At 43.9% G+C, this 18,351-nt stretch overlaps 1 protein-coding gene across 1 annotated transcript in view; it reads left to right on the forward strand.

Moving 5' to 3' along the window:
• Positions 1-18,351, forward strand: part of col27a1a (collagen, type XXVII, alpha 1a) — a 260,653-nt gene that overhangs the window by 228,758 nt on the left and 13,544 nt on the right. Inside the window, exons 47-59 of the mRNA XM_064941974.1 lie at positions 150-257; positions 4,606-4,713; positions 5,008-5,115; positions 5,299-5,352; positions 6,163-6,225; positions 7,565-7,618; positions 7,712-7,747; positions 9,964-9,981; positions 10,107-10,133; positions 17,207-17,230; positions 17,417-17,467; positions 17,595-17,763; positions 17,883-17,992. Of these exons, the coding sequence (XP_064798046.1) occupies positions 150-257; positions 4,606-4,713; positions 5,008-5,115; positions 5,299-5,352; positions 6,163-6,225; positions 7,565-7,618; positions 7,712-7,747; positions 9,964-9,981; positions 10,107-10,133; positions 17,207-17,230; positions 17,417-17,467; positions 17,595-17,763; positions 17,883-17,992 (930 nt within the window). The remainder of the gene's footprint in view (positions 1-149; positions 258-4,605; positions 4,714-5,007; positions 5,116-5,298; positions 5,353-6,162; positions 6,226-7,564; positions 7,619-7,711; positions 7,748-9,963; positions 9,982-10,106; positions 10,134-17,206; positions 17,231-17,416; positions 17,468-17,594; positions 17,764-17,882; positions 17,993-18,351) is intronic.

Consider the following 18,351-nt stretch of genomic DNA (forward strand, 5'->3'; position numbering starts at 1 on the left):
TTGGTTACATTAAAAGTTGGTCATACTGATAATAAGATTCCTGTGATTTCACACCAAAAACGTCACAGGGCTTTCACACATTTGGTGCTGATGGCTCGTTCTCCCTTTTCTTTATCCTTCTTGCTTATTTTGTCTTTCTTCTTCCTCAGGGTGTGGTTGGTCTCCATGGCCCGAGAGGCATGGTGGGGCGAGAGGGGCTGGAGGGCGTGCCAGGCGTAGACGGAGTCTCAGGGAAGGATGGGCCCAAAGGAATGCCAGTGAGTAGAGCGTGTGGAGCATGTGGAGAGAGAGTTTTGGACAGTAATTGTGGTCAGTAGTAGTTGTGGTCAGTAGTTGTGTACTCAATAGTTGTGTGGTTGTGGTCAGTAGTTGTGAGGTTTAGTAGTTTTGTGGTCACTATTTGTGTGGTTGTGGTCAGTAGTTGTGTGGTTAGAAGTTGTGGTCAGGAGTTGTTGTCAGTAGTTGTGTGGTCAGTTGCTGTGCGGTTGTGGCAAGTAGATGTCTTTCTCAGTAGTCATGTGGTCAATAATTGTGTTGTGTGATCAGTTGGTGTGTGGTTGTTGTCAGTAATTATCTTTCTCAGTAGTTGTGTGGTCAGTAGTTGTGTTATTGTGGTCAGTAGTTGTGGTTAGGTGTTGTGTTGTGTTCAGTAGTTGTATGGTTCAGTAGTTTTGTGGTAAGTAGGTTTAGTCAGTAGTTGTTTGGTCAGTTGTGTGGTTGTGGTGAGTAGTTGTCTTTCTCAATAGTTGTGTGGTCAGTAGTTGTGTGATCAGTTGGTGTGTGGTTGTTGTCAGTAGTTGTGTGCTCAGTAGCTGTGGTCAGTAGGTGTGTTGTGGTCAGTAGGTGTGTTGTGGTCAGGTGTTGTGGTCATTAGTTGTATGGTTTAGTAGTTTTGTGGTAATTAGGTTTAGTCAGTAGTTGTGTGGTCAGTTTTGAGGTTGTGGTGAGTAGTTGTCTTTCTCAGTAGTTGTGTGGTCAATAGTTGTGTTGTGTGGTCAGTTGGTGTGTGGTTGTTGTCAGTAGTTTTGTGGTCAGTAGGTATGTTGTGGTCAGTAGGTGTGTTGTGGTCAGTAGTTGTATGGTTCAATAGTTGTGTGGCTATCAAAATCAAATCAAATTTCATTGGTCATGGTTATGTGATGTTAATGCGAGTGTAGCAAAATGCTTGTGCAGTGCAGTAATATCTAAACAGTAATCTGACAATTCCACAACAACTAAATAATACACAGAAATCTAAAGGGATGGAATAAGAATATGTACTTTCAAATATATGGATGACCGATGGCTGAGCGGCATAGGCAAGATGCAATAGATGTTAAAAGATACAGTATATACATATGAGGTGAGTAATGTAAGATATGTAAACATTATTAAAGTTGCATTATTTAAAGTGACTAGTGATCAATGTTTTAAAGTGGCCAATGATTTGAGTCTGTATGAGGGCAGGAGCCTCTTTGTGTTAGTGATGGCTGTTCAACAGTCTGATGTCCTTGAGATAGTAGCTGTTTTTCAGTCTCTCGGTCCCAGCTTTGATGCACCTGTTTTGACCTCGCCTCCTGGATGGTAGCGGGATGAACAGGCAGTGGCTCGGGTGGTTGTTGTCCTTGATGATCTTTTTGGCCTTCCTGTGACACTGGGTGCTGTTGGTGTCTTGGAGGGCAGATAGTTTGCCCCCAGTGATGAGTTGTGCAAACCGCACCACCCTCTGGAGAGCCTTGTGGATGAGGGCGGTGCAGTTGCCATACCAGGCAGTGATACAGCCCAACAGGATGCTCTCAATTGTGCATCTGTAAAAGTTTGTCAGGGTTTTAGGTGACAAGACACATTTCTTCAGCCTGTGCAGTGTATACTAACTGCCTGTGTATATTGGTTTCTAGCTTCCCTGAAAAGTTGCATATCACAGGGGCTGTTCGATGCTAATGCAGAACTCCATAGGATGTTTTTGTGTTGGTTAAGGGCAGTCAAGTCTGGAGAGAACCTATATCTATAAGATATATCTGCTCCTGGTTCTAAATTTATTGAATGGGGCATGCTTATTTAAGATGGTGAAGAAGGCATTTAAAAAAAAACAGGCATCCTCTACTGACCGGATGAGATCAATATCCTTCCAGGATACCCCGGTCAGGTCGATTAGAAAGGCCTGAAGTGTTTCAGGGAGCGTTTGACAGTGATGAGTGGGGGTCATTTGACCGCTGACCCATTACCGATGCAGGCAATGAGGCAGTGATCACTGAGATCTTGATCAGAGGTGTATTTAGAGGGCAAGTTGAGCATATCATTCGTAAAGATTGAAAAAAGTTATACCTGGAATATGTTTGAGAGACTTCCATTAAAGATCACCCTCTGTGTTCCATAATATAGCAGGGGGTGTAAAGCCAAAACACATACGTTTTTCCATCAGCAGACTATGATGGATAATGTCAAAAGCCGCATTGTCTAACAAAACAGCTCCCATAATCTTTTTTATCGTAATTGTCTCTCAGCCAATCATCAGCCATTTGTGTAAGTGCTGTGCTTGTCGAATGTCCTTCCCTATAAGCGTGCTGAAAGTCTGTTGTCAATTTGTTTACTGTAAAATAGCATTGTATCTGGTCAAACACCATTTTCTTTCATAAGTTATCCAAAGGGTTGGTTACAGGCTGATTGGTCAGCTATTTCAGTCAGCCAGTAGAGAGGGCTTTACTATTCTTGGGCAGTGGAATTATCCAACACAAAAATAATGAATGCATCATGCAACAATTTCTCAGATTTTGCTGAGTTACAGTTCATATAAGGAAATCAGTCAATTTAAATAAATGCATTAGGCCCTAATTTATGGATTTCACATGACTGGGCAAGGGTGAAGCCAGTGGTGGGCCTGGGAGGGCATAGGCCCACCTACTTGGGAACCAGGCTGACCCACTGGGAAGTCAGGCCCAGCCAATCGGAATGAGTTTTTCCCCCCAGAAGGGCTTTATTACAGACAGAAAAAACCCTCTGCACCCCCCTTTTTGCGCATATGGAACATTTCTGCAATCTTTTATTTCAGCTCATGTAACATGGGATCAGCACTTTACATGTTGCGTTTATATTTTTTGTTCCAGTGTAATTTTGCTACGCTCCAGGTCTGAGGGCACACACTTTCTAGTAGGCTTAGATTGAAAATACGGCAAATATGAATGGCAATATCGTCCGCTATTATCCTCAGTAGTTGTCAGACTCCAGTGCTTTGTCGGACAAGCTAAATGCATTTTATGCTCGCTTCAAGGCACGCATTACACTGAACCATGCATGAGAGCACCAGCTGTTCCGGACAACTGTATGATCACGCTCTCCCTATCCGATGTAAGAACTTTAAACAGGTTAACATTGATAAGGCCTTGGGGACAGAGGGATTACCAAAATGCATACTCGGAGCATGTGCTGACCAGTTGGCAAGTATCTTCACTGACATTTTCAACCTCCTCCTGACTCACTCTGTAATCCCCACGTTTCAAGCAGACCACCGTAGTACCTGTGCCCAAGAATGCCAACTTAACCTGTCTAAATTACTATTGCCCTGTAGCACTCACATCTGTAGCCATGAAACGCTTTGAAAGGCTGGTCATGGCTCACATCAACACCACCATCCCAGACAACCTGGACCCATTCCAATTTGCATACCGCCCCACAGATCCACAGATGACACAATCTCTATTGCACTGCACAATGCCCTTTCACATCTGGACAAAAGGAAAATCAGCGTTCAACACCATAGTGCCCACAAAGCTCATCACTAAGCTAAGGACCCTGGGACTTAACACCTCCCTCTGCAACTGGATTCTGGACTTCCTGAGGAGCCACCCACACGTGGTAAGGGTAAGCAAACAACACATCTGCATCGCTGGGGCCCCTCAGGGGTGCGTGCTTAGTCTCCTCCTGTACTCCTTGTTCACCCATGACTGCATGGCCAAGAACGACTCCAACACCATCATTAGGTTTGCTGACGACACAACAGATGATCATGGACTACTGGAAAAGGAGTCAAACAGGCCCCCATTAACATCGACGGGGCTGTAGTGGAGCGGGTCGAGAGTGTTCCTTAGTGTCCACATCACCAACAAACTATCATGGTCCAAACACACCAAGACAGTCGTGAAGAGGGCACAACAGCACCTTTTCCCCCAAAGGAGACTGAAAGATTTGGCATGGGTTCCCAGATCTTCAAATAGTTCTACAGCTGCACCATCGACAGCATCCTGACCGTTAGCTTCACCGCCTGGTATGGTAACTGCTCGGCATCCCACCGTAAGGCGCTACAGAGGGTAGTGCACACGGCCCAGTACATCGCCAAGCTTCCTGCCATCCAGGACCGATACAGTAGGTGGTGTCAGAGGAAAGTCCGTAAAATTGTCAGACTCCAGTCACCCAAGTTATAGACAGTGTTCTCTGCTACCGCACGGCAAGGCCGTTATTGTAAATAAGATTTTGTTCTTAACCGACTTGCCAACTTAAATAAAAGTTCAATATTAAAAAGCTGGGGCTCATGCTTCGCATTCTTCACAATAAGAATACCCAATGAATAATAATGATAAACCGGACAATACAGTACAAAAAAATAGACTCTCTCTCTCTCTCTCTCTGTAGGGCGAGCATGGTGACGATGGTGAGTTCGGTCTCACTGGCAAAGCTGGTTACCGTGGAAAAGTCGGCGGGCTGGGACTGCCGGGCGATATGGGAACCTTCGGACCAAAGGTACTGTAAGAGAGATGGAAATTGTGTAGTTGAGTAAGGAGGAAGGGTTTTCATCAGGGTGTAAACATAGGCCAAGGATAATTGAATGACAATTCCAATTCAATAATTGTAAAATCGTCATTAAATCCTTTTCGAGTCATCCCCTGAATTGACTGAATTAAAATGTAATTAAGCTGAACTTAAAGAATGTCTCGATTCTAGAAACATTTATGGAACGTTATTGTAGAGTAATAGGCACCTACTCCATACTACTATTCTTCATGTCAGTTGGCTCTATGTGATTTCTTCTCCCAGGGTGAAAGGGGCCTCCCAGGACAGACAGGACCCTCAGGGAAGAGAGGCTTTAAGGGTGGGATGGGACTGCCAGGGCCACAGGGGGACCAAGGGCCCAAAGGACAACCTGTAAGTTTCAGCCAACTAACCACATGTACATAGATCAATATTGACATTGATGATACTGGTAATGCTCACATAGCATGGTTCCTGTATTAGCTTACTTCTGTTTTCTGATGAAGGTCTATTGATGGACATTGTTCTCCCCATTGTTGGGGCCACATCCTAACTGCTGTGTCTGATCTGTTCCAGGGGGATACAGGAGAACCAGGTTTTCCAGGGATACTGGGAGTGTTTGGACCAACAGTGAGTTCATAAACACATGCACATGTCAGGCAGCCAAGGGGTATATGTCATGTTGCCGAACTACACCACCTACTGCATGTGTATATATATACAAGAAATGCACAAAAAAAAGTCAATAATGTTCATGAAAACAGTCGAGATAGCAAAAAACAGTGTCCTTCCACCACCAGTAGATGGCGACCTCGTACCACACAGCCCAGTTCAGATCTTAAAATGGCTAGGTGGGACAACCACATAAAGTGAGCTCCAAAAGTCTTGGGACAGTGACAAATGTTTTTGTTGCTTTGGTTGTGCACTTTGGATTTGAAATGATACATTGATTGAGGTTAAAGTACAGACTGTCATCTTTAATTTGAGGGTATTTTCACCCTTATCTGGTGAACCATTTAGAAATTACAGCACTTCTTGTACATATTCCCCCCATTTTAGGGAACCAAAAGTATTGGAACAAATTCACATATATGCGTATTAAAGTAGTCAAACATTTAGTATTTGTATTTGTATTCAGCAGCTACTCTTCCTTCCTTCTTCCTACTCGTCCAGCAAAATTAAGGCAGTTATACATTTTAAAAACATTACAATACATAACAGAATTCACAACATTAAGTGTATGCCTCAGGCCTCTACTACCACATATCTAGAACACAAAATCAATGTGTACATGTGTGTATGTTATCGTGTGTTTGTATTAAGTCCCATAGCCCAGATTATTTTGTGCCCAATAGAAATGAATGGTGAAGGATTCAATAATCTTAGCTAGACAAGGAAGCCTTGACTGATTGTATAAATGTTTGTCATTGATGTTTCCAGGGGCCTCCAGGTGACTTGGGACCAAAAGGCATACAGGGACCAAAAGGGCCACAGGGCACAATGGTAAGTAGGGGCCTTTTGTAGACCAGTAATTTCCAGCATGCTAGCTCTACCAAACCTGGGTTCAAGTAGTATTTGTTTTCTTTCAAATACTTTAAGGTTTAGTTTCACGGACACAGCTGAAGCCTAGTCCTAGATGAAAAAGAACCCTGGAGGAAGAGTTTTTGAGTTTGCTTTTTAGTCTAGGACTAGGCTTAATCTGTTTGATTTAGCCTGCCTTAAGTGTCAGAGGGGCTGGGTTTGCACCTTTGGGACTTTTCTGTGATGGGTTTATTGATTGCACACAAAGGAGAAGGCTTTGTCTGAAACATCTGTGTGAAAAAGTATTTCCCTTGCTGCTGCTAGAGAAAATACATGGAAATAGCATAAAGAATATATTGTACTATGTCTACATTGTGTGCGAACATACCCTCTTGAACACTTTATTGGTTACACCATGTAAGAACACAGATTTTTTTCAAACCGATAGCAGTTAGCGCAATTGTATCTTGGTCTCTTTTGAAAGAAAAATAAGCCATTTGAACTGAGGTCAGGGACAGTATCCATAAAATGTCTTATATTCTTAACAATACTCTAAAATAGTGCAACACATTTTTACCAAGAAATGTAAATTCAGATACAATTCATAAAGTTGCCCGGAATATTAAGAACTATTTTTTGACTACAGTAATAACACACAATTTTTTCAAAACAACTCAGGAGATGTTTAGCAAGTGCATATTTCAAGATATGGCATATGGTGGTATAGTGAGATACCTAATGGGCTGGACGATTCTCTTCATCTCACTGATCTTGAAAAAAATGTATGAAAATTGTGGAAATCAATCCACCATCATTAACACAATGGAAAAACAATATGATTTATTATTGAAATATTTAAATTCCCTGGGTGACCGAGAAACTAATTGGTACAATTTAAGGCTACATGACAGATAATAATGCAGGCACTAGGGATGGGGTCTGGGCAGATGAGATGTTGTCGTTTGTGTGCGTCTGAAAGTTGTTGTTCGTGTTTGTATTTGGTGCGATTGTTTTTTTTATGAAAATGCAGTTAGCACATACACTTCTTCGTCTGTAGGGCTCAATTATGATTAAAATGGTTTTACTGTCTAGGTTCATTGTTCTAGGTCCATTTTACTGTCTAGGTCCATTGTAAGATTTCCAGACACAATGCATTCCCGACTGCTTCTGGAGTCTTAATCGTCTACACCATTCTAAAAATGTGGGCACAATCAGAATGTGGACAAAATCAGGAACAAAGGACGCATGTTAGCACCAGATATAAACAGGGCTATAGATTGACGTGAACTCATCACTCTCTTCCTCTTTCCTCCATTTCCAGGGCAGAGGTGGAATAATGGGTCCGATGGGGATTATTGGGCCCGATGGAAGTCCAGTAAGTATTTTGCCCATATCAATTAAACAATATTTATTTAGGTATGGCTGATTGCTAGCCTTCATCATTCTGACTATACACGTATCTCCTTAGGGCCCTAAAGGAGACAAGGGGAGCCGTGGAGAGATGGTAAGTAACTACTATACCTACTCTGGAATCCAAGGTCAATTTTAGTATTATTTCACTTCACTGATTCAGTCTGCTCCAATAACGACACATTTGGTCCATAGCTGAGAGCAGCCCTCCTCTGGTGAGGGCCATTTGGGTCCTAATATTGTCAGGACCCGGTTACGAACCTGGGTCTCCGGAGTGAGAAACAGTCACTTAACCAACTGAGCCACGAATAGTCAGCAGAACCCAGAAGATGAGGCAGACACAGCAGTACTTAAGACGGTGTATTTAATAAAGTAAAAAGGAAAAGTCCTTCAATACAAAAAATGGCAAATCCAAAAGGTGGTAGGAATAGCACAAAAAAGCCTCTAGAGATACTCAAAAACAAAAACAGAATTCCACAAGAGCATCCACCGGAATCGACAAGAATACACAGAACACTAGGGCTGGGTGCTAACATACAATCAGGGGAAACGAGGCACAGGTGCAAATAATAATGGGGAACAAGGGAAAAAACATAAGGTCAAAAAGCACAATGGGGGCATCTAGTGACCAAAACCCGGAACAACCCTGGCCAAATCCTGACAAATATTTATTTATTTATTTCACCTTTATTTAACCAGGTAGGCAAGTTGAGAACAAGTTCTCATTTACAATTGCGACCTGGCCAAGATAAAGCAAAGCAGTTCGACACAAACAACGACAAAGTTACACATGGAGTAAAACAAACATACAGTCAATAATACAGTATAAACAAGTCTATATACGATGTGAGCAAATGAGGTGAGATAAGGGAGGTAAAGGCAAAAAAAAGGCCATGGTGGCAAAGTAAATACAAAATAGCAAGTAAAACACTGGAATGGTAGATTTGCAGTGGAAGAATGTGCAAAGTAGAAATAAAAATAATGGGGTGCAAAGGAGCAAAATAAATAAATTAAATACAGTAGGGAAAGGGGTAGTTGTTTGGGCTAAATTATAGGTGGGCTATGTACAGGTGCAGTAATCTTTGAGCTGCTCTGACAGTTGGTGCTTAAAGCTAGTGAGGGAGATAAGTGTTTGATATGAGCTCATGGTATAGGCCCAACCTTATGAAAATTGATCCGTTTTAACAGATTAGCATTGTATTCAAAGTAGTGGTAGTGGTTACTGTGTAAGATACTTTTATAATGTCACATGCACTTACTCAAGCCTTTATTAAGACTACTGAAATGGCCGTGTACAATCTGGAATGACACTCTCAGTAACAACTGTACAAAATAACTGAATGCAAACCACGCCCCAAATATTCTAATGAGCCCCCGCCGGTACATTATCAAGTAGAACAGAATTAAACACTCACCCCATCTAACACATTAAGGACCAGTGTGGGCTTCCCCATTTGGTCCATGCTATGTTAGCCACCTAATAATTGGCCCAGCATATGCTAGCACATGTTAAGCTGGTATGGGCTAGCCTGTGCTGGACTGGTGTTGGCCAGCCCATGTTAGGCTGGTGGAGCTAGTCCATGCCCACAGAATATCCAACAGGGCCAATGTGGTCATGTTTTCTAGGTATTGTCCACTTGCAGCTCTGTAGTCTTTTTAAAGGCTTATATAAGCGCATGAGACAGTAAAAAAGCTATTGTTAATATCAAATGTTGTTTTTCTCAGCATGTTGTAAAACAAAGAAAGGAAAAAGAATCTAGAATGTTTAAACAAGCATTATACAGCATTCTTGTCACTTAAAAAATAACCTTTTCCTACTAGACCCCTATAATGTGGAATAATCTTCAAGTAATGTTTCATTTGGATGTGGTGTTGTCTCTGGGTCAGTTTAGGAGAAAGGCTAGCGATTTTTATATTTCTAAATGTGTTTTTTTGTTTGATTGTGTATATAATATTTGCTCTTTAATTCATCTCAATGTGTTTAAATGTGTTTAAAGAGAAGTGTATCAAAAGGGCTGTAGTGGCACCGTAAAAAAAGCTAATGTGTACCATTTCTGTGGGTGCACATTTATACCTGTGAGAAAGGTGCTATTTCATCACCCATGAGGTACACAATTGCCTCTTTGCAAATACAACCTAAAAGGTTAATATGATATACCGCTGACTAAAGGTATAATATTTACGTACCTTACAGGATTCCACCTCAGTGACAAGAAGGGTACCCCAGTGACAACTACTGTAGGTACCATTTTTTCCAGAGTGTACCCAGAATTGACATATTTTTTCTCTTTCCCTCTTGCTCATCAACAGGGATTACAAGGACCAAAGGTATGTGTTTGCAGTGCAGGATGTTTTAAATAATGAAGCTGATTTAAAAACCCTCCAATGTTAGACTTAAAAAAGGCATTTATAACTACCGGATTGAGATGTTTTGTGATTTTGTTGTTTCACAGGGGCTTCCAGGACCCCCGGGACCTCCAGTAAGTCTTCACCTTCCTAACTCAATCTAGCATACTTTGTTAGTGTGTTAGCCAAATTAGGTTAACACTTTACTTGACACCCAGCGTCATAGCACGTTATAACCATGTCATAACAGCTGACATAATGTGTCATAACCTGTTATAATATGGTCATAACACTGTCATGTCACATATGTTTACACCTGTTGTGACATTGTGTTATTTTATGGCTGGTTATGACACCTACATAAGAGTGTAAAAACCTACCACATGGTTATTTTATGGCTGGTTATGACACCTACATAACAGGGTAAAAACCTACCATGGTAGTTGTTTTATGGCTGGTTATGACACCTACATATGAGTGTAAAAACCCACAACCTACCACATAGTTATTTTATGGCTGGTTATGACGCCTACATAAGAGTGTAACAACCCACGAAACCTACCACATAGTTATTTTATGGCTGGCTATGACACCTACATAAGAGTGTATCAACCCACGAAACCTACCACATAGTTATTTTTTGGCTGGTTATGACACCTACATAACAGTGTAAAAACCTACCATGGTAGTTATTTTATGGCTGGTTATGATGCCTACATAAGAGTGTAACAACCCACGAAACATACCACATAGTTATTTTATGGCTGGTTATGACACCTACATAACAGTGTAAAAACTTACCATGGTAGATATTTTATGGCTGGTTATGACACCTACATAACAGTGTAAAGACCTACCACATAGTTATTATATGGCTGGTTAGGACACCTACATAACAGTGTAAAAACCTACCATGGCAGTTTTTTATGGCTGGTTATGATACCTACATATGAGTGTAATAACCCACAACCTACCACGGTAGTTATTTTATGGATGGTTATGACACCTACATAACAGTGTAAAAACCTACCATGGTAATTATTTTATGGCTGGTTATGACACCTACATATGAGTGTAAAAACCCACAACCTACCACGTAGTTATTTTATGGCTGGTTATGACACCTACATAAGAGTGTAAAAACCCACAACCTACCACGTAGTTATTTTATGGCTGGTTATGACACCTACATAACAGTGTAAAAACCTACCATGGTAGTTATTTTATGGCTGGTTATGACACCTACATAAGAGTGTAAAAACCCACAACCTACCACGTAGTTATTTTATGGCTGGTTATGACACCTACATAACAGTGTAAAAACCTACCACATAGTTATTTTATGGCTGGTTATGACACCTACATAAGAGTGTAAAAACCCACAACCTACCATGGTAGTTATTTTATGTCTGGTTATGACACCTACATAAGAGTGTAAAAACCTACCACATGGTTATTTTATGGCTGGTTATGACACCTACATAAGAGTGTAAAAACCTACCACGTAGTTATTTAATGGCTGGCTTGGACACCTACATAACAGTACAAAAACCTATCATGGTAGTTATTTTATGGCTGGTTATGACACCTACATATGAGTGTAAAAACCCACAACCTACCACGGTAGTTATTTTATGGCTGGTTATGACACCTACATAACAGTGTAAAAACCCACAGCCGACCACATAGTTTATTTTATGGCGAGTTATTATAACAACATTAGCGTCAATACCCACAACCTGCACACAAGGAAAAACAGTCAATTACACCGTAGCCTGTGTCAACAGTGTGTTTATGTTGAATACATTTTTGGGAAATTGACCATATTAAACTATCATTGTAATTGCAGACTGTAATGGTTTTCTTGTAGGGAAAGAGAGGCGGACCAAAATGCAGCGTGGTTAGTTTTGTGCATCTTTAATAAAGATGAAAGTACTACAATCTACAAAACAAGAAACGTGAAAAAACCAAAGCAGTCCCATCTGGTGCCACAAACACAAAGACAGGAACAATCACCCACAAAACCCAACACAAAACAGGCTACCTAAATATGGTTCCCATTCAGAGAAAATGACTAACACCTGCCTCTGATTGAGAACCATATCAGGCCTAACATAGAAATGGACAAACCAGACACACAACATAGAATGCCCACCCAGCTCACGTCCTGGCCAACACTAAAACAAGGAAAACACACACGAACGATGGTCAGAACGTGACAGTACCCCCCCCCCCCCAATGTGCGGACTCCGAACGCACAACCTAAACCTATAGGGGAGGGTCTGGGTGGGCATCTGTCCGCGGTGGCGGCTCTGGCGCTGGACGTGGACCCCACTCCATAATTGTCTTAGTCCCCCTCCTTAGCGTCCCTTGAGTGGCGACCCTCTCCGCTAACCTTGGCCTAGGAACCCTAACAACGGGCCACACTGGACTGAGGGGCAGCTCCGGACTGAGGGGCAGCTCCGGACTGAGGGGCAGCTCCGGACTGAGGAAGCTCAGGACTGAGAGGAAGCTCAGGACTGAGAGGGAGCTCAGGCAGGTTGATAAATCGAGCAGATCCTGGCTGGCTGGCGGTTCCGGCAGATCCTGGCTGGCTGGCGGTTCCGGCAGATCCTGGCTGAATGGCGGATCCTGGCTGAATGGCGGATCCTGGCTGACTGGCAGTTCTGGCAGATCCTGGCTGAATGGCGGATCCTGGCTGACTGGCAGTTCTGGCAGATCCTGGCTGAATGGCGGATCCTGGCTGACTGGCAGTTCTGGCGGATCCTGGCTGAATGGCGGATCCTGGCTGAATGGCGGATCCAGGCTGAATGGTGGATCCTGGCTGACTGGCGGTTCCGGCAGATCCTGGCTGAATGGCGGATCCTGGCTGAATGGCGGATCCTGGCTGACTGGCGGATCCTGGCTGACTGGCGGATCGTGGCTGACTGGCGGATTGTGGCTGACTGGCAGTTCTGGCAGATCCTGTCTGAATGGCGGATCCTGGCTGACTGGCAGATCCTGGCTGACTGGCAGATCCTGGCTGAATGGCAGATCCTGGCTGAATGGCGGATCTTGGCTGACGGTCAGATCCTGGCTGAATGGCAGACTGGCGGCACTGGGCAGACTGGCAGCACTGACGGCGCTGGGCAGACTGGCGGCGCTTGGCAGACTGGCGGCGCTGGGCAGACTGGCGGCACTGACGGCGCTGGGCAGATTGGTGGTGCTGGGCAGACTGGTGGCACTGGGTAGACTGGCGGCGCTGGGCAGACTGGCGGCGCTGGGCAGACTGGTGGCACTGGGCAGACTGGCGGCACTGACGGCGCTGGGCAGACTGGCGGCACTGGGTAGACTGACGGCGCTGGGCAGACTGACGGCGCTGGGCAGACTGGCGGCGCTGGGCAGACTGGCGGCGCTGGGCGGCACTGGCGGCGCTGGCGGCGCTGGGCGGCGCTGGGCGGCACTGGCGGCGCTGGGCAGACTGGCGGCGCTGGGCAGACTGGCGGCGCTGGGCAGACTGACGGCGCTGGGCAGACTGGCGGCGCTGGGCAGACTGGCGGCGCTGGGCAGACTGGCGGCGCTGGGCAGACTGGTGGCGCTGGGCAAACTGACGGCGCTGGGCAGACTGGCAGCGCTGGCGGCGCTGGGCAGACTGGCGGCGCTGGGCAGACTGGCGGCGCTGGCGGCGCTGGGCAGACGGGTAGCTCAGGCGGCGCTGGACAGAGAAGCTCTGGCGCCTCTGGACTGAGGGGCTCTGGCGCCTCTGGACTGAGGGGCGGAAACTCTGGTAGCGCCGGACAGGCGGGAGCACCTGTGTTGATGGAACGGAGAGACAGCCTGGTGTGGGGTGCCGGCACTGGTGGTACCGGGCTGGAGACACACACCTGAGGGCGAATGCCTTGCATACTACGCCAAATCAACTCCTCTCTGTCTTCACACTCCCCAATTCTATTAACACCTCCTCGAGTGTCTCCTCATCTCCCATCCGTTCACTCTCCTCCATTCTGTCCAATAACTCCTCGACCCTCTCAGACTCATACCTCAGCTTCGCCGATAGCTCCGATAACATCCATGGCTCCTTACGGTTAACAGGGGGAGTTGGCTCAGGTTTGGCTCCTGCCTCTGCCACACTCTCCCTGTGCCCCAACCCAAGAAATGGGTGCCTCTCGGGTTTCCAGCCGCTCTGCCGTGCTAGCTCCTCATAATGCCGCCTCTCTGCTTTCGCTGCCTCCAGCTCGGCTTTGGGGCGGCAATATTCCCCTGGCTCTGCCCAGGGTCCTTTCCCGTCAAGGATCTCCTCCCAAGTCCATTCCTCTAAATAGTGCAGCCTCTCCTGCTGCTGCTGCTGCTGCTTCTCCTGCTGCTGCTTCTGCTGCTGCCTCTGCTGCTGTTGCTGCTGCCTCTGTTTACCACGCCACTTGGTTCTTGGTTGGTGGGTGATTCTGTAATGATTTTCTTGTGGGGAAAGAGATGCGGACCAAAATGCAGCGTGGTTAGTTTTGTGCATCTTTAATAAAGATGAAAGTACTACAATCTACAAAACAAGAAATGTGAAAAAACCAAAACAGTCCCATCTGGTGCCACAAACACAAAGACAGGAACAATCACCCACAAAACCCAACACAAAACAGGCTACCTAAATATGGTTCCCAATCAGAGACAATGACTAACACCTGCCTCTGATTGAGAACCATATCAGGCCTGACATAGAAATGGACAAACCAGACACACATCATAGAATGCCCACCCAGCTCACGTCCTGACCAACACTAAAACAAGGAAAACACACACGAACGATGGTCAGAACATGACACACACACATTGATGTCAGACATGCACCTAACCCAATGCTCAGTTGCTGATGACTGGGATGAATGCAGGATCAGATTTCAGGAGCAGGACACCCTCTTTGTGACTGATGACTGATATAAGGGCATGTACAAGATAGGCCTGTCTGGCTTATATGATTATGGTGGTCATCATGTTTCTAGACAGTGCCATAAAGTGTATTTTCTTAGTTCAAGTAAACAAGATGGCCATAATGCTTCATGGCATTGTCAGAAAGCTTATTTTCTACAAGTTATTTAAAATATGCTGAAAAAAATGACATTAAAGAATTACAAGAACAAAGTTTCAAACAAAAGGAAAGTTCTTGGCAGGGAAATAAAGAACTTGAATAAATGTGGGTTTTGACACTTATGTAGCTGTCATAACCAGCCATAATATAATGCAATATATGTCACAACAGGTGTAAATATTTATTTATCTTTCTTTATTTTATTTAACCTTTATTTAACTAGGCAAGTCAGTTATTAACAAATTATTATTTACAATGAATGCCTACCCAGGCCAAACCCTAACCCAGACAACGCTGTGCCAATTGTGCGCCGCACTATGGCACTCCTAATCACAGAGGGTTGTGATACAGCCTGGAATCAAACCAGGGTCTTTAGTGACAGCTCTATCACTGAGATGCAGTGCCTTAGACAGCTGCGCCACTCGGGAACACTATAAATGGGTCATGACAATGTTATGGCTATATTATGACAGGTTATGATATGTTATGTCAGCTGTTGTAACTTTGTATGTGTATTAATTATGAATCCCCACTCTTCTTGGGGTTCAGCAAAATTAAGGCAGTTATACATATTACAATACATTCATAACAGATTTCACAACACATTAAGTGTGTGCCCTCAGGCCCCTACTCTACTAACACATGTATACAAAACAAAATCCATATGTACGTGTGTATTATGTGTTTGTATGCATGTGTCTGTTGCTTCATAGTTCCCGCTGTTCCATAAGGTGTATTTTTATTTATTAAATCTTACAATATGTGGAATAGAGTTCCATGTAGTCATGGCTCTATGTAGTACTGTGCGCCTCCCATAGTTTGTTAAGTACTTGGGGACTGTGAAGAGACCTCTGGTGGCATGTCTTGTGGGGTATACATGGGTTTCCAAGCTGTGTGCCAGTAGTTCAAACAGACAGCTCAGTGCATTCAACATGTCAATACTTCTCACAAATACAAGTAATGATGAAGTCAAGCTCTCCTCCACTTTGAGTCTGTTCTGAGCCAATTGCAATTTTCCTCAGTCACTCATTGTGACACTTGACCACATGACTGAACAGTTGTCCAGGTGCGACGAAACTAGGGCCTGTAGTACCTGCCTTGCTGATAGTGCTGTTAAGAATGCAGAGCAGCACTTTATTATAGACAGACTTCTCCCCATCCTAGCTACTGTTGTATCAATATGTTTTGACCGTGACAGTTTACAATCCATGGTTACTCCAAGCAGTTTAGTCATTATTTAAAGCCAGTGGCATGTCATTAATGCAATTTGAAAAACGTGGCACAGACAGCTGCCCTGGGGAATTCCTGATTCTACCTGGATTTTGTTTGAGAGGTTTCCATTAAAGAACACCCTCTCTGTTCTGTTAGACAGGTAACTCTTTATCCACAATATAGCAGTGGGTATAAAGCCATAACACATATGTTTTTCCAGCAACAGACTATGATGGATAATATCAAAAGCCGCACTGAAGTCTAACTAAACAGCCCCTACAATATTATTATCATCAATTTCTCTCAGCCAATCATCAGTCACTTGTGTAATGTCCTTCCCTATAAGCGTGCTGAAAGTCTGTTGTCAATGTGTTTACTGTAAAATAGCATGGTATGTGGTCAAACACCATTTTTTCCTAATTTTACTAAGGGTTGGTGACAGGCTGATTGGTCGGCTATTTGAGGCGGTCAAGGCAGGCGCATCGCGAACGATTCTTCATCTTTTTTTCTGGTCCCACCACGAATCCAATTACTCTCACCTGGAGTCTAACAATATTTTGACATGGTTATGTAACGTGTTACCCTAATTTGCTCTCAAATTCAATTTTGAAGGGCTCCAGTTTTTCATAAAAACAGCTTAGTTCACAGTGCATTCTCAAAACTACCTGCTCTTAGCATGTTGGAAAGTAGCATCGCAAACCCCTATTGTGAGTGATAAAAATTATCACACACGAAGGCTGTTTATAAAAAAAAAAGGAAACTTCCAACCGAAGAATTCAGATGGGCTTCATCAAGGACTACATTGCAAGATTAGTCCTTTATAAGGGCACATTACTTGATAGTTCCTGCAATCGAACTGTGATGGAGCATACTCCATCCGTGTTACTTTAGGTGATCTGTACAATTATTTCTCCTGACTGATTGTTCCATTTTCTCTAGGGTCCTCCTGGTGTCCCGTCATTTGTAAGTTATTGTCTCTTCAATACACTAAGTACACTAGACCTTTCACCAAAACATTTAGCTACTGTGACTATGGCCATCATCAACTATGTGACTATTGACTATGGCCATCACTACAGTACCAAACACGTCCTATGAAAGTGTAATGTTACATTATGTTGTCTGTGCTGTTTTCTTATTCAGAAACAGGACAGTTCCCTTCAGGTGTTTGAGTCTATAAACACCCCACTTAGGACTGAGGTCAGTACCATGATACCCTCAATAAGCTGTGAACATATCCATGTATTCTCATGTATAGTCATCCATTCATGTTTTTTGATATACTGTAGACTGCTACAAATAAATTTCTATATCTATCTCTGTGCAGAATTGGCTAGTTATGGACCTGCCTATGCTAGACCATGTTACAGAGATCATTAAGACCCTCCACTACCTTAGTAACCTGATCCAGAGCCTGAAAAATCCACTGGGCACCAGCGATAACCCCGCCCGCATTTGCAGGGACCTCCACAGCTGTGAACAGAAAATGAGCGATGGTGAGTTGACAGATGTGTGTGTGCTTGCATGCATGCATGCATGTACTGTATGTGCACACAAGAGGGAGAAGAAGAATGGGAAAGCGTGTGTTTAGTAACTGACTATTTTCTCTCCCTAGGCACTTATTGGATTGACCCAAACTTGGGCTACTCCTCAGATACAATAGAGGTCACCTGTAACTTCACAGGTGGAGGGCAGACCTGCCTAAAACCTGTAACGGTGTCCAAGGTACTGCAGACATCACCGGTCATACATCACCAGTCATACTACAATCAGTCACACTTAATATATGATACCACAGTATTTCATGAATAGTAGCTAGGTTTCCATTCAATTGGCAAAAGAGTTTCAAATCAAATGTTATTTGTCAAATGCCCCGAATACAACCTTACCATGAAATGCGGTCAGATGCCGAGCAGTTGCCATACCAAGCGGTGATGCAACCAGTCAGGATGCTCTCGATGGTGCAGCTGTAGAAATGTTTGAGGATCTGAGGACCCATGCCAAATCTTCAGTCTCCTGAGGGGGAATAGGCGTTGTCGTGCTCTCTTCATGACTGTCTTGGTGTGTTTGGACCATGATCGTGT

Source organism: Oncorhynchus masou, chromosome 28 (assembly GCF_036934945.1).
Source record: "Oncorhynchus masou masou isolate Uvic2021 chromosome 28, UVic_Omas_1.1, whole genome shotgun sequence".
In the NCBI taxonomy this organism is placed as follows: domain Eukaryota; kingdom Metazoa; phylum Chordata; class Actinopteri; order Salmoniformes; family Salmonidae; genus Oncorhynchus; species Oncorhynchus masou.